The following is a 17,147-nucleotide window of genomic DNA, read 5'->3' on the forward strand; positions in this document are numbered from 1 at the left end:
GGAGAATGACATGAACCTGGGAGGTGGAGCTTGCAGTGCGCCAAGATTGCGGCACTGCACTCCAGCCTGGGCGACAAAGCGAGACTCCATCTCAAAAAAAAAAAAAAAGAGTAATGTCATTGATTTGAATTCAAACATACAGTATGCTAGTTATTATTCTTTTGAGAATGAGCTCTTTTAGTATATTAATTAAATATTTAAAAAATTAAATACTAATACATCAATTTAAATATATTTAATTTAATCAATTAAAATTTTAATATAATGTAATATATTAATAACATCAATATATTAAATTTAAAATATTCTACCTGCCCATGTTGAATCTTTTTGGGTGTTTGCATATTCATATTTCTAAAATATTTTGTAATCATCAGTGCACATATATAAACTCAATATTTTGGATATGCAGATGTCCAGTATATTTTTTAACAGGGTTCTAATTATAAAGAAAGGATACTGCATGAAATTACTTTTTAAATGTTTCCATTCCAAATTACTACTGGAAGGAAGCTGTCTTTCCCCTGTTAATCTGTCAGAGACCAACTTTTGCAATCTAATTTGTATCTACATTTTTAAAATTAAAAAACATTTTAATTATAAATAATTTTAAAACTTCTTTTTTTTTTTACCTTTGTTTTACAGCAGTTATCACAAGAAACATCTGGATGTTTCTTACAAAAATCAGGATTAAATCCATTTTCACCAAAATAGGCCAAAAGCTGTATTCTCCTGCATTCCGTTATATTTTCACAGTAATGTACCATGCTATACAAATTATTGAAATGAGTTTCTCTTGTATGATGGTTTCCATCTTTTTCCACTGAAAGAGATGAAGAGTATAGTAAGACATACAGGGGAAAAATAGAGAACATCACAGAAATATTTAGAATAGATTCATATAACTTTAAATATTAAATAAGAAAATTACTGTTAACAGCATTATGTCAACATGGCATTCTATATTATAATTAACTGAGTATTAATGTTCATCCTCAAGATTTTAGTATTATAGGAATAAATGTTAGATTTTTTTTTTTTTTCAAATCTTCATTATCCCCAATGATGATGGTTTGACTTATATTTGCTGTATTTATCAGTTGAGCATGTACTGAACTGAACATCCCGAGGAAGCAGAGCCTGAGATTATGGCAGTGGCCATGCACTTCTCTGAGTATCTGAGGTCAAAGTAGTTACAGCAATGGTTCCAAAATTGTGCGCCAACAAGCCCTGGGGTGCTGTGGTGAACTCACAGAGACAGAATATTTTAAATTTAAGGGAAACACAGCAATGCCTAACATCTGTTGAACATCACCCAAATTATTAGCTTGAGGTAGTTAATGGTATTAACATTAGATTGTGCTACATTCCTATTAGCAATATCTTATCTTTGCAAAGCTGGGTTTTTGGTAGTTGTTATGATAAAAAGAAGAATCTCAAGAAAATCAGTGTGAAACAGGAAATGAGGGTGGCAGTGTCTGATTTGATTCGAATGTGTGAGAACAGCAGTGGCATACTTTCCATCAGTAAGCAACTGTCGTTACTTAAGAATTTTAACACCAGGTATGGTGGCTCATGCCTGTAATCCTAGCACTCTGGGAGGCCAAGGTGGGCGGATCACCTGAGGTCAGGAGCTCGAGACCAGTCTGGCCAACATGGCAAAACCCTGTCTCTACTAAGAATACAAAAATTAGCTGAGTGTGGTGGCACGAGCCTGTAATCCCTGCTACTCAGGAGGCCGAGGCTGGAGAATCGCTTAAACCCAGAAGGTGGAGGTTGCAGTGAGCTGAGATCATGCCACTGCACTCCAGCCTGGGCGACAAGAGTGTAACTCCGTCTCAAAAAAAAAGAGAAAAAAAAAAAAGAATTTTTAAAAAATATTATTTGGCCGGGCGTGGTGGCTCAAGCCTGTAATCCCAGCACTTTGGGAGGCCAAGACGGGTGGATCACGAGGTCAGGAGATCGAGACCATCCTGGCTAACCCGGTGAAACCCCGTCTCTACTAAAAAATACAAAAAACTAGCCGGGCGAGGTGGCGGGCGCCTGTAGTCCCAGCTACTCGGGAGGCTGAGGCAGGAGAATGGCGTGAACCCGGGAGGCGGAGCTTGCAGTGAGCTGAGATCCGGCCACTGCACTCCAGCCTGGGTGACAGAGCGAGACCCCGTCTCAAAAAAAAAAAAAAAAAATTATTGTTTTCTTCCAGTTTATGAGTATTTTCCCCCCCAAATAGTTGCTGTCATCAGGACTTAAATATCTATTAAATTGTCTGGGCCTAAATTTTTTTTTTTTTTTTTTTGGTCTTGGCCTCCCGAAGTGCTGGGATTACAGGTGTGAGCCACCATGCCTGGCCATGTTTGGGCCTAGCTTTAATATAGATTAAAAAAAACACACAAATGGGCAAACCAAGTGTAAATATTTCATTTTCTTCACTGAGAATCACTTTGGTATAGTGCAAGGAACATGGACTTTGGAATCAGATGAACTTGGGTTCTGTCAGGGCTCTACCATTTACTAGTTTTGCATTTCATTTTCCTCCTCTGTAAAATGAGGAAAGCAAAGGTCTTATCTCTGAGGGTTATTGTGGAGATGAAATTAGTTGATGATGTATGTAAGGCATTTAGAATGGCACAAAGGAAGTGCTAAATAAATACCATCTATAATAATTACCATTGTTATACTACTACAACAACTACTCCTATTGCTCCTGCTACCTCAGTGATCTTGGGGAAAAGTTACAAAACCTTTCTGAAGCTCACTTTTTATGGGAGTACCTCTACATCACAAGTTAGTTGTTTTGAACAAATAAGGTAATGAGGTGATATATGCAGCGTTGGGCACAGTGCTTGGTAAGTGCCATTTCCCATGCTCAGTACTTCTGCCAGAGTTAATTTAAAAGTGGTCTTGGCTGGGCACGGTGGCTCATGCCTGTAATCCCAGCACTTTGGGAGGCTGAGGCAGGCAGATCACTGGAGGTCAGGAGTTTAAGACCAGCCTGGCCAACGTGGTGAAACCCTGTCTCTACTAAAAATACAAAAATTTGGGCCAGGCACAGTGGCTCAAGCCTGTAATTCCAGCACTTTGGGAGGCTGAGACGGGTGGATCACGAGGTCAGGAGATCGAGACCATCCTGGCTAACACGGTGAAACCCCGTCTCTACTAAAAAATACAAAAAACTAGCCGGGCAATGTGGCGGGCGCCTGTAGTCCCAGCTACTGGGGAGGCTGAGGCAGGAGAATGGCGTGAACCCGGGAGGCGGAGCCTGCAGTGAGCTGAGATCCGGCCACTGCACTCCAGCCTGGGCGAGGGTGACAGAGCCAGACTCCGTCTCAAAAAAAAAAAAAAAAAAAAAAAAAAAAAAAATTAGCCGGGCATGGTGGCAGGTGCCTGTAATCCCAGCTACTCAGAAGGCTGAGGTAGGAGAATTGCTTGAATCTGGGAGGCAGAGGTTGCAGTGAGCCGAGATCACGCCACTACACTTCAGCCTGGGCAACAAGAGCAAGACTCCGTCTCAAAAAAAAAGAGAAGAAAACAAAAAGTGGTCTCAAAAGAAATACATATATTTATGAAATATATTTAACTCTCACAACCCAGGAGAAAAATGAGCAAAGAATGTAATAAAATTCTAAAATATGCATTCACTTTCACCCAACAAGTTAAAGTTTAGAAATTTATCCTATGAGGCCGGGCGTGGTGGCTCACGCCTGTAATACCAACACTTTGGGAGGCTGAGGTGGGCAGATCACCTGAGGTCAGGAGTTCGAGACCAGCTGGGACAAATGGTGAAATCCCTGTCTCTACTAAAAATACAAAAATTAGCTGGGCGTGGTAGCACATGCCTGTAATCCCAGCTACTCTGGAGGCTGAGGTGAGAGAATTGCTTGAACCCGGGAGATGGAGGTTGCAGTGAGCCAAGATTGTGCCACTCCAGCCTGGGTGACCAAGTGAGACTCGGTCTTAAAAAAAAAAAAAAATTATCTTGTATAAATAATTGCAAAAATGCCCAAAGATATTTGTATAGGGATGTTCAATACTGCATTGTTGATAACAGTGAAAAACAATGAAAAAGATCTAGTAAGAGGGGACTAGTTTAATAACCATGGAATAACCACACTATGGAATTCTAGGTAGTCAGGCTATATGTATTCATTGGAATAATTACATCCTATTGTTGACTGAAAAAAATCGGGTCATTATATAATTCCATTTACATTTTAAAAGATGTGCATTTGGAAAAGGTACATACCAAATACAAGATATTGCCTGCCTCTAAGGGGAGAGGATGGATGAAACAAGACAGACTATGGGGTGGTGGGGAGGGGTTTAGCTCGATTGATTGTTTTCTTTCTTAACCCAGATGGTGGTATATGACAGCTCATTATTTTCTCCTTTTTATCTTCCTGCATGTTTGAAATATGTGTTACATGCAAGAATGCATGCAGAAATTGGGTCTGAAAGGATACAAAGGAAACCAATAACTAGAGTTATTTTTGGGGCAAAACTATAAGGCATAGTTTGTAAATTTTCTGCCTTGTACACATCTATATCATTTGAGTTTTACATAATAAGTACTTACCACTTTTATAATAAAAATGAACTAAAATAAAATTGCCAATCTGTATAAACACCTCTATTTTTCTACGATTATTTAAGGAAAACTGGACCAGAAGTACCACAATAGCAGGAGTAGATTACTATCATGAGACCAAAGATGATAGAATGTCTCTGCAATGGAGCCCAGCTTACTTATTATAAGTCTTTTCAGTCTGGTCACATCATGATAGGTATAGAAAAGCAGGCAGTGAGATATTTCCCCATCTCTTCCAGCTCTGCCAGATTCTTGGTAGTAACCCTCCATAGATTTAGGGAGAGATGCATGAATCACAAATCGCACATCCGGTTTGTCAATCCCCATTCCAAATGCAATTGTCGCACAGATAACCTGATATAAAAGCAAAAGCTTATTAGATTCATAAAGCACAGACTTGAAGGAACATTTTTAATAACAGATGCTTCTAAAAGCTCTATCATTTGTTTACTTTAAAATGCACACTACATAACAACCTAATAACTTAACTTGGTCCCACTATTTGGTATAACTAATATGAGTTTTTATATTGATAACTTGCAATTCCATTAAAACCCAAGAAGGTAAAGAGAAGCTTAGCATGGCAGGCACTTTCTTGTATGACTCGGCATTCTCGTGTAAGAGAGCCAGAATCAACTGCAGTCAGCCCACGATGTGCTGCCACTGTTCTCTGTTTTTGCTACTGAGGTGTGGGGGGTGTTGCTCACACAGTCATGATATCCAGGTCACTGATCATAAGCAACATGTTGCTCAGGAGCTCCAGGGTGTTCCCAGGGCTCCTCAGAGGTCATTGCTGCTAGTTCCTCCAATGGCTCAGGAACAATGCGTTCTTACCTGCTCCACTGCTTATCATCAGTTTTCCCAATGGCACCAGCTGATCACACACCAACTCCTTCGATTCATCAGCTGATTTCAAGTCAAAGCTTGTACAATTTTAATGGAAACTCATGTGGGTAAAAGTCTGAGAGCTACTTATACCAAAAAAAGGAAAAACACCAGGAACTGTGGATCTTAGCCCATACAAATTACTTAGTGGAAGCAAGGTGATAGTTCACTTTCAGGAGCTTGACAAATCAGTTTTCAAGGATATCCATTTCAGTTGCAAATTTAGGAGCTATTTAACCCAGACCAAAATGTTATATCTCCAGGCAAAATTACATTTCACAAATAAAACTGCAAGTTTTTTTTAGCACTTAAAAAAATGAATTGCTACTGCAAGAACAGTATTTCAAAGGCATCTGAAGTATCTGGCAGGCAGACTGAGGCTAATGACATGATTTCAGTAACTGTGAGTACCAGTGGAAGGAACTGCAAGCTCTGGAGTATGTGGACAGTAAAGGGGTACATTTATCAACACGAGGAATGGCGGTGAGTGGCCTGTGCTCTCGGTTAGTCATCTATCTACATTTATGGCACTCTGATCAAAGGCAAATCTCCTTGGAAACAGAAAGACTACTGTAGCTTCTAGTGATGGAGAGCAGGTGGAGAGGCTGCATGCAAGATGTCAGCCGAAAGGTCCGGAAGCATGACCCACAGGGTTCCATGAAGTTCAGGTGCATCTCCCACTATCAGGGCGGGCACAGGGCTGTGAGGCACTGCCTGCAGCCTCCAGGTGAAGATGCAATGCTGCCAACTCTTTCTGAAAGCTCTTATTTCTTGAAATTGGGAAAAGTGGCTTTAATTGTGATTTCCTTTTTTATTTCTGTGCTTTTAAAACTTCAAACCACATCATTCTTTGTGAAGAATAATGGCCAAGTTTTATTCTATTTGTTAGATTCTCATGAATCTAACAAGATCAAGTCTGTCGAGCTGGTGTAGGCTAATATTATATTCTGACTGTAAGGATTAATTAGTCTGAGAGCAGAAATAATTAGATTTTTATAAACCCCTATTTTTAAACCATATTTTTCATCAAAGTTATATGTATATCTCCACTGTAGATTATTTATACTATATATAACAATTTAAAGCACTTGAAAAAAATCATTTTTTTTTTTTTGAGAGAGTCTCAGTCTGTTGCCCAGGCTGGAATGCAGTGGCGCGATTTTGGCTCACCGCAACCTCCACCTCCAGGGTTCAAGCGATTCTCCTGCCTCAGCCTCCCGAGTAGCTGGGACTACAGGTGTGCACCAGTATGCCAGGCTAATTTTTGTGTTTTTTTGTAGAAACAGGGTTTCACCACATTGCTTGGGCTGGTAGCGAACTCCTAGGCTCAAGTGATCTTCCCACCTTGGCCTCCCAAAGTGCTGGGATTACAGGTGTGAACTACCATGCCTGGCCCTTTCCTGAAAACTTTTTCCTTATCATATATTGTTTTACATGTTTTCTGGTCAGTTCTGTCCCACTGATCTGCCTATAATGTATTGCAAACTAGTGTTCCTACGTTATTAGTTGTTTTGTTTTGTTTTTCCAAACTCTTATTTTCATTTGAATATTCTTCCAGGCAAACTTTAGAAAAAGTTTATCAAACGGTGGGGGGGCGGGCGGAAACACTGGCATTTGGGTTAAAATATAAACTAATTTGGGAAGACTGAAATCAGTATTTCAGTGAAGACAAATCAGTGATATATTTCTGAACTTTTTGCATATCTGAAAATGACCTTTCATAATGAGCTGGGTATGAAATTCTTCAGTCCCAGTCTTCCTTCTTCCAATTCTGAAGACAGTCTTCTATTATTTTTGTTATATATTTGTTATGTATTTATTTATAACGCACTTATCTGTTTCAATTATCCTGCTTTCTTGCTTGGGTACACTCACTGTTCTTAGGCTGAATCCTTACCTCCTTTTGTCAACAAAGATAATTTCTACCCCCATCCCCTTTTAATCTCTTTTTTCCCTTGCATTCTCAAGTTATTCACTACATCACTGATTCTATTGTCTCCACTGAGTCATTCCATTTGTGTCTTAATATATAATTCTGCTCTTAGTTTTGTTTTTCTTATTTGGATAAACCGAATTTTTCTTTCTTTTTTTTTTTGAGATGGAGTCTCGTTTCTGTTTCCTAGGCTGGAGTACAGTGGCATGATCTCAGCTCACTGCAACCTCCGGCTGCTACGTTCAAGTGATTCTCCTGCCTCAGCCTCCCGAGTAGCTGGGACTACAGATGCCCACTACCTCATCTGGCTAATTTTTGCATTTTTAGTAGAGAAAGGGTTTCACCATAGTGGCCAGGCTGGTCTCAAACTCCTGATCTCAGGTGATCCGTCCACATTGGCCTCTCAAAGTGCTGGGATTACAGACGTGGGCCACTGCACCTGGCCATAAACTGGATTTTTATTTCTCCCTTCATCTCACCCTGCGATCTTCTTATGGAAGTTGTTGCTAGTTCATGTATTTCAAGTCTTCTTATATCTTTCTCAGGATACTAAACTGATATCCTCTAAAATTTTGTTTTCCCAGAGAAAACAATTTTGAGAGATATTTTTCCTCTGAATCTTCAAAGTAAATACTTTTTCCTACACCAAAACTTTTCATTGGCTTCAAGTAATTATTAGTTGTTTTGCTCAAATTCATCCTTACATTTAGAGGGATCTATCCAAGGCTGGCATTTATCACAATAAGAGATGCCTAAAGTATTCTCAGTATTTCCTCCCCACCCACCTGGGTGATGGAAAATTTCTCATCTCAGAAACAGATGCCCAATATTGTTAGTTACTAGGGAAATGCAAATCAAAACCACAAAGAGGGCCAGGCACGGTGGCTCACACCTGTAATCCCAGCACTTTGGGAGGCTGAGGTGGGCGGATCATGAGGTCAGGAGTTTGCGACCAGCCTGGCCAATATGGTGGAATCCCATCTCTACTAAAAATACAAAAATTAGCTGGGTGTGGTGGCACATGCCTGTAGTCCTGGCTACTTGGGAGGTTGAAGTAGGAGAATTGCTTGAATTGGGAGGTGGAAGTTGCAGTGAGCCAAGATCGCGCCACTGCACTCCAGCCTGGGTGACAGAGCAAGACTCTGTCTCAAAAAAGGAAAAAACCCCACAAAGAGATGCCATTTCCCACCCACAAGGATGAACACATTAAAAAAGCTGGACAGTAAAAAATATTGGCGAAGATGTGGAGACACTGGCACCTCATACATTGCTGGTGAGAATGCAGAACTGCAGAGCCACTTGGAAAAGCAGTTTGACAGTTCCTCTAAAAGTTAAAGAGTTGCCATTTGACCCAGCAAGTCCACTCCCAGGTGTCTACCCAAGAGAACTGAAAGCATATGTCCATGGAAAAACTTGTACATGAATGCTCACAAAGCCATTATTCATAGTAGTCAAGAAGCAGAAACACACCGGGGATGGTGGCTCACACCTATAATTGCAGCAATTTGGTAGGTTGAGGCAGGAGTATCACTTGAGTCCAGGAGTTCAAGACCAGGCTGGACAACACAGGGAGACCTCGTTTATACAAAAAATAAAAAAAATTAGCTGGGCATAGTGGTGCACCTGTGGTCCTAGCAACTTGAGAAATGGAAGGATTGTTTGAGGTATGGTCTGGAGTAAGCAGAGGTCATGCCACTGCACTCCAGCTCTGAATGAAAGAGTAAGACCTTGTCTCAAAAAAAAAAAAAAAAAAAAAAAAGAAAGAAACAAGCCAAATGTCTAACCAGCTGATGAGTAGATAAACAAACTGTGTTATATCCATATAACAGAATATTATCTGACCATAAAAAGGTATGAAGTACTTATATATGCTAAAATATGAATAAATCTTGAAAAACTTATGCTAAATAAAAGCAAACAGACTAGGCAAGGTGGCTTGTGCCTATAATCCCAGCAATTTGGGAGGCTGAGGCAGGTGGATCACTTGAGGCCACGAGTTCGAGATCAGCCTGGCCAACATGGCAAAATCCTGTCTCCACTAAAAATATTAAATACAAAAATTAGCCGGGCATGGTGGTGCGTGTCTGTAATTCCATCTACTCAGGAGGCTGAGGCAGGAGAATCATTTGAACCTGGGAGGTGGAGGTAGAAGTAAGTTGAGAGTCCTCCACTGCACTGCAGTCTGGGAGACAGAGCGAAACTCTGTCTCCGGAAAAAAAAAAAAAGAAAAGTTACAAAGACTACATATTGTATGATTCTATTTACATGCAATGTACAGAGTAATAAACTCTAGAAACAGGTTAGTAGTAGTTAGTAGATTCGTGGTTTCCAGGCATTAGGGGGTGGGGGAAGCGAGTGGGTATGAGGTTTCTTTTTATGGTGATCAAAAATTCTGGAATTAGATAGTGATGATGATTGTACAACTTTGCAAATATGGTAAAAAGTACTAACTTATTTGCTTTGAAAGGATAAATTTTATGATATGTGAATTATATCTCAAGCAATACTTTTTTATGAAAGAAAAAGCAACTTTAGAAGTATCAAAGGAAAATCCGTTTTTAAATTTCAGTCTTATTTTGATGTTTACTACCTTCAAGGTAAAAGTTTGCATTCTACACATGCATGTTTGGTTATATGCTATAAAATATTATTTCTATTATTTGTTTATCTTTAAAAATGTTACCTGACAGCCATCCTGATTAATCCACTTCTGCTGCACTTCATCTCTGGCAGAATCACTGAGGCCAGCATGGTAAGCAAGAGCAGCGAGCCCATCTCTCTGTAATGTGTCGGCCATGGTGTCACATTCTCGCCTGGAGAGGCAGTAAATTATCCCTGAGTCATCTGCCAAGAAACCAAGAGTACTGAGAAACAAGAATTTTTAACATAAACAACAACACAATTTACACTATGTTTTTAGAAATACATGAACCATAAATAGATCTCCCATAGTGTTCTTATACTGCTGGAAGACCACACACGTGAATAATTCAAGCAAGGAATTCATGTGCACTGGAAATGAGATGTGGCTTTTCATCCTGTTGCTGCTAATGACACGTGAGTTGGACCTGGACGAACTCTGGGTTCTACTTCACACTAGATACATGTGGGCATCAAAAAGCCACCCTTGGTCGGGCGAGGTGGCTCATGCCTATAATCCCAGCACTTTGGGAGGCCAAGGAGGGCAGATCATTTGAGGTCAGGAGTTCAAGACCAGCCTGGCCAACATGGCGAAACCCTATCTCTGTTAAAAATACAAAAAAAATTAGCCAGGTGTGGTGGTGGGCGCCTGTAATCCCAGTTAGTCAGGAGGCTGAGGCAGGAGAATCACTTGAACCTAGGAGGCAGAGGTTGCAGAGAGCCAAGATTGTACCACTGTACTCCAGCCTGGAGATAGAGTGAGACTCAGCCTCAAAAAAAAAAAAAAAAAAAAAGCCATCCTTGCAAAACTTCAAACTTTAAAAATCACAAAGATTTTAATAGCAACATTAGGGAAATAAGTAAAGGGAACTGTGAAATAAAATATACTATAACTATCAAGTGTTTTCTAAATTTTTAAAAGACATGGGAAAATGCTCATGATATAAAGTAGATTAATACTGGAAATTAATAATAACATGATAACAGTGATTTTGCTCATTGAATGATGTTTGTCTTTTGTTTCTTCTTTTTGTTGCTTTCTAAATTTTCTTTTTTGTTTTTTGAGACAGTCTTGCTCTGTCGCCCAGGCTGGAGTGCAGTGGCACGATCTCAGCTCACTGCAACCTCTGCCTCCCGGGTTCAAGCAGTTCTTCTGCCTCAGCCTCCAGAATAGCTGGAACTACAGGTGTGTGCCACCATGCCTGGCTAATTTTTATAGAGGTGGGGTTTCACCATTTTGGCCAGGCTGGTCTTGAAATCCTGACCTCAAGTGATCCACCCACCTTGGCCTCCCAAAATGCTGAGATTACAGGTGTGAGCCACAGTGCCTGGCCATCTAAATTTTCTTTAATGAGCATGTATTATATTTATTATTATGTGTGTGTGGGGGTTTTTTTTTTTTTTTTTGAGACGGAGTCTCACCCTATCACCCAGGCTGGAGTGCAGTGGCGTGATCTCGGCTCACTGCAACCTCCGCCTCCCAGGTTCATGCCATGCTCTTGCTTCACCCGAGTAGCTGGGACTACAAGGGCCCGCCACTACACCCGGTTAGTTTTTTTGTATTTTTAGTACAGACGGGGTTTCACTGTGTTAACCAGGTTGGTCTCGATCTCCTGGCCTCGTGATCCTCCCATCTTGGCCTCCCAAAGTGCTGGGATTACAGGCGTGAGCCACCATGCCTGGCCATGTGTGTTGTTTTTAGAAATGGAAATTAAAAGATATTAAAGGAAAAGTCATCTCTCTGTGACTGAGCCAAAGGTCTAGATATACACGTGAAGCTACTGACATTAGCTGCCTGGGAGAGGTGGGCCTGAGCAGGGAAATCACTGACTTTTTCTTGGTGGATCTCTACTGACTGATTTGTCCACACAAACATGTATATTAATTTCTAAAAAATAAAATAGAAATACCAAAAATATTCTCCATGGAAAAGTGGAAAGGGGGTTACATGGAAAACTACTATGAATTCAGAATCTCATTTTAGTTAGTAAAACTCAAAGGCAGGCAGGCTTGGGACAAGGAACTAAAACAAAAAGCTGTATAATTCAAACACTGATTGAAGCCTCAGGAAAGACATTGAAACCAAAAGTTATAATACACGTGTGCAGGAGGGAGTATTTAATATATTTTTGTTAGAATTTCTTGTTATCAAACCAAATGAGATTTTACAATTTCCAGAATTGAGAGAGTTGCAATAGTCTGCTCTATAAATAGCAAGTTAGTGCTGTCATAATGCAAAAAGGAATGTTTAATATGCAATTTTATATATCCTATTGTGGTACTAAAAAGACATTTATTTGTTACTTCTAGACAGTTAATCACATGGCTGTACTCACATGGGTAGTGTTTTCTGATCCATTCTAGGCAGTCAAATGCCACCTTTTTAGGCTTTTTCGGTAATACATAGTATTTCAGATTATGTCTGTTAAAGCTCATGCTAAACCTAAAAAAGTCCCAAACATAAAATTTAGTTATTATGAGAAAGTATAACTTTCGGTATTGTTATAGACTACATGTGTCCCCCTAAAATCCTAACCCCCAATGTGATAGTATTAGAGTTGGAGCCTTTGGGAGATAATTAGGTCATGAGAGGTGGAGTTATGAATGAGGTAAGTGCTCAAAAATAAGCAGAGACCTCGCTGGCTCTCCCCACCCTCATATGTGAGTATACAAAGAGAATACTGCCATTTACAAACCAGGAAGAGGGACCTCATCTGACATGGGATCTGCTAGCATCTTGATCTTGGACTTCCTGGCTTTCAGAACCATAAGAAATAAATTTTTGTTTGAGCCACCCAGTCTACAGTATTCTGTCATAGCAGCCCAAGCTAATATCAAGTAGTTTTTTTTTTTTTTTTTTTTTTTTTTGAGACAGTCTCACTCTGTCACCCAGGCTAGAGTACAGTGGCGCGATCTTGGCTCACTACAACCTCTGCCTTCTGGGTTCAAGCCATTCTCCTGCCTCAGCCTCCCAAGTAGCTGGGATTACGGATGCCCGCCATCGCGCCCGGTTAATTTTTGTATTTTTAGTAGAGACAGAGTTTCACTGTGTTGGCCAGGCTGGTCTCGAACTCCTGACCTCAAGCAATCCACCCGCCTCAGCCTCCCAAAGTGCTGGGATTACAGGCATGAGCCACCGGGCCCAGCCTATCAAGTAGTCTTCAGTTGAATACTGTCATTAGCAGCTTACATAATAGAACACTGAAATGGAAGTTAGGCTAAGGGTTAAAGAAAAGAATGGTGATAAAGAGGGAATGTTTATGGGACTAGATGACAAAAAATTAGGATTGTAGAAGAGAAAACACATAGAAAAGACAAAGTAAGCAGGAGCCCAGTCTCTTGACTCCAAGATGAGGCTGACTATAAGCAGAGATGGTTAGAATATTATTTAAAATATTAAGGAACTCATACAAGAAATATACTTTTTTTTTTTTTGAAACGGAGTCTCGCTCTTTGGCCCAGGCTGGAGTGCAGTGGGGCGATCTCGGCTCACCGCAAGCTCCACCTCCCGGGTTGAAGCCATTCTCCTGCCTCAGCCTCCCAAGTAGCTGGGACCGACAGGTGCCCGCCACCACACCTGGCTAATTTTTTATTTTTAGTAGAGACGGGGTTTCACTGTGTTAGCCAGGATGGTCTTGATCTCCTGACCTCGTGATCCACCCGCCTTGCCCTCCCAAAGTGCTGGGATTACAGGCGTGAGCCAACGCACCCGGCTGGAAATATGCGTATTTTTAGGCCATCAATATTCCCAAATTTTGACCAGGTACTCAAGCTCATCCAACCCACAGCCCGCAGGCCACATGCAGCCCAGGGTAGTTTTGAATGTGGCCCAACACAAATTCATAAGCTCCCTTAAAACAGTGAGATTTTTTGCAATTTTTTAATAAAGCTCATCAGCTATTGTTACTGTTAGTGTATTATTATTATTTTTTTGAGAGGGAGTCTTGCACTTGTCACCCAGGCTGGACTGCAAGGGTGCAATCCCAGCTCACTACGACCTCCATCTCCTGGATTCAAGCACTTCTCCTGCCTCAGCCTCCTGAGTAGCTGGGATTACAGGTGCCCGCCACCACGCTCAGCTAATTTTTGTTATTTTTAGTAGAGACGGGGTTTCACCATGTTGGCCAGACTCATCTCGAACTCCTGACCTCAGGTGATCTGCCCACCTCGGCCTCTCAAAGTGCTGGAATTACAGGTGTGAGCCACCGCACCCAGCCAGTTAGTGTATTTTATGTGTGGTCCAAGACAATCCTTCTTCTTCCAATATGGCCCAGGGAAGCCAAAAGATTGGACACCCCTGGGATATATAAAGAGCTAACTGCAGGACAGCAGAAGTTGCTAAAGCCCTACTGATCATGGTCACTTTATTTTTGTTCTTGACCCCAAATAAAATGTGGCTAACTCTGAGACAGATGGGCTCCTCCTCTTCCTCTGATCTACTATTCTTGTCCCATTTCCTCCCTCCCACTTCCTCAGTGAGCTTGTTCTCTCCATTATCTCCTCTTTTGTATTTTCAGTCTGTTCTGTGAATTTTTCTTCTGTCTCTGAATATGTTCTAGGACCACCCTTTCCAACAAAAGCCTCTGTTGATCTATCTTCTAATCAACTTGTCTCTTTTCCTCCAATGGCAAGTTTCTCAGAAGATACTTATGTTCCCAACCAACTAACTACACATTCAATTTCAATTATCATTATTTTCTATTCTCAATTTTGCCTCTACAATTCTACCAATTTTTTTTCCAAGGCTTTTAAAACTAAAGAAAGGTGACAGAATTGTTATAGGGTCCTGCCCTCCAGGTACCTCCACTGCTCCACATTTCAACTATATCCAACCCACAGGAGGAGAGAGAACACTGTGGAACATGGTAAGGATAGAGCACAAAGACATCTCCATGCCTGGGTAGACAGAAGAAAAGATCATAAACTGCAGTAACCTGTGTCGCGGGGGCTGCCTATATACAGGATCAGAGGAAGAAAAGATGAGGAATAAAACCACTGGCTTTCTGTTTTTGCATCTAAATCCAACTAGATGGGCCCACACAATAGGCAGCAGTGATCTTGCTGCATTTGGTATATGCAAAGATGGGTCTTCTTTCAGACTTCAGTCTCTCTGGCCTCTCTGTATTCTACCTTTTTTTTTTTTTTTTTTGAGACCGTCTCACTCTGTCCCCCAGGCTGGGGTGCAGTGGCATGATATCGGCTCACTGCAACCTCTGCTTCCCAGGTTCAAGCAATTCTCCTGCCTCAGCCTCCTGAGCGGCTGGGACGACAGGCACTCACCACCACGCCCATCTAATATTTCATATTTTTAGTAGAAATGGGGTTTCACCATGTTGGTCAGGCTGGTCTTGAACTCTTGACCTCAGGTGATCCTCCCGCCTCAGCCTCCCAAAGTGCTGGAATTACAGTTGTGAGCCACCGCGCCTGGCCTGTATTCTACATTGTTGGCTACCCTTAGTGAAAATTCTCTATTATGTCTTACAACTTTATATTCCCATGGGATTTTCTCCCTTGCATCTCTGGTTTCTCCACTTCCACCTCTTCTTCTTTTGCTCACTCCTTAAGTGAGAATCACCCCACAGACATCTGGCTCTCTTCTCTTCTCTTCCATCATCTCCTTCAGCACTCTCACTGCCTTAAACAGCACCCAAATTTCAGTCCCATGTGTCCCAGCTTTTGCCCTCACCTTAGACCTCTTTTCAGAGTTCTAAACCACATTTCAATATCTTTTTAGACCAGTGGTCTAAAATTGGGAAGCATACATTCCTAGGGGTTCACAAAGACTTTCTGTGTATACATGAGCAAAGATAGTCTTAAACAAATTCAGACCCTCAATTTTCGCATCCCTTGGTTTCCCACGGGGGATTGGTTCTAGGGCCTCCTCGGATACATAAATCCAAGGATGCTCAAGTCCCTGATATAAAATGGTGTAGTATATGTATATAACCTATGCACATCCTCCTGTATATTTTAAACCATCTCTAGATTACTTATAATACTCAATACAATGTATTAAATAAATGCCATCTAAATAGTTGCTACACTGTACTGTCAGTAATTATGTAACACTTTTCTTCTGTCATGGCGGCAGGATACAGCAGAGTATGCCTACACATCCCTTCATTCATGTGGACACAGCATAGCACTTGGTGCTCAGCAAATTCGAATCTTGCATTTTGAAACTTTCAGAAACTATTTTTCTTTCAAATGTGTTTGATATACAGTTGGGTGAATCTGCAGATGCAGAAACTGTGGATACGAAGGGCTGGCTGTCCTTTTCCCTAAGACTGATCTGAGAATGCTCCCACAGACAAGACATCCTGGCCAGGGGCGGTGGCTCACATCAACAATCTCAACATTTTGGAAGGCAAAGGCAAGAGGATCACTTGTGCGCAGCAGTTAAAGACCAGTTGGGCAATAAAGTGAGACTCCTGTCTCTATTTAAAAAAAAAAGACATCCTGGCTGGGCGCGGTAGCTCACGCCTGTAATCCCAGCACTTTGGGAGGCCAAGGCGGGCGGATGACAATATCAGGAGTTCGAAACCAGCCTAACCAACATGGTGAAACCCTGTCTCTACTAAAAATACAAAAACTGGCCAGGCATGGTGGCACATGCCTGTAATCCCAGCTACTCAGGAGGCTGAGGCAGGAGAATCCCTTGAACCCGAGAGGCGGAGGTTGCAGTGAGCTGACATCACGCCACTGCATTCCAGCCTGGGCAACAGAGCGAGACTCTGTCTAAAAAGAAAGAAAGAAAGAAAGAAAAAAGACATCCTGCTTGTTTCACCTTTCCCATTTTTCCCTTTTACAATTGTCTCACTTTCTGAAAACAAACAAACCAATCCTACTTTTCATCCATTCTGAATTTTACCACTGTGCACTGTTCCAGGATGTAAAAACCTCCAGGACACCAAACAAAGCAAATTGAAATATAGTATGGGTGTAGGTGAAATTTTCTTTAATTAAAGCACTAGAAATCCTTGGTAGGAGGGCCTCATATCTTTAGGTGTTTTACTTATTTCTGTTAAGGGTGAAGAGTAACTAGGAACAAAGTATTTTGGCCCTTATTAGGATGTTCTGAATTCAGATATACTGAGAATAAGG

At 41.2% G+C, this 17,147-nt stretch overlaps 1 protein-coding gene across 4 annotated transcripts in view; it reads right to left on the reverse strand.

Moving 5' to 3' along the window:
- The window catches only part of LOC105488293 (BLM RecQ like helicase), a 107,545-nt gene that overhangs the window by 23,877 nt on the left and 66,521 nt on the right, over window positions 1-17,147 (reverse strand). For all 4 annotated transcript variants that reach the window (XM_071100661.1, XM_071100660.1, XM_011752207.3 and 1 more), the window contains 4 exons: window positions 12,380-12,486; window positions 10,087-10,247; window positions 4,744-4,939; window positions 633-823 (listed from right to left, as the gene is read on the reverse strand). In XM_071100661.1, the coding sequence (XP_070956762.1) occupies window positions 633-823; window positions 4,744-4,939; window positions 10,087-10,247; window positions 12,380-12,486 (655 nt within the window). The remainder of the gene's footprint in view (window positions 1-632; window positions 824-4,743; window positions 4,940-10,086; window positions 10,248-12,379; window positions 12,487-17,147) is intronic.

The sequence above is a fragment of the Macaca nemestrina genome, chromosome 7 (genome assembly GCF_043159975.1).
Source record: "Macaca nemestrina isolate mMacNem1 chromosome 7, mMacNem.hap1, whole genome shotgun sequence".
In the NCBI taxonomy this organism is placed as follows: Eukaryota; Metazoa; Chordata; class Mammalia; order Primates; family Cercopithecidae; genus Macaca; species Macaca nemestrina.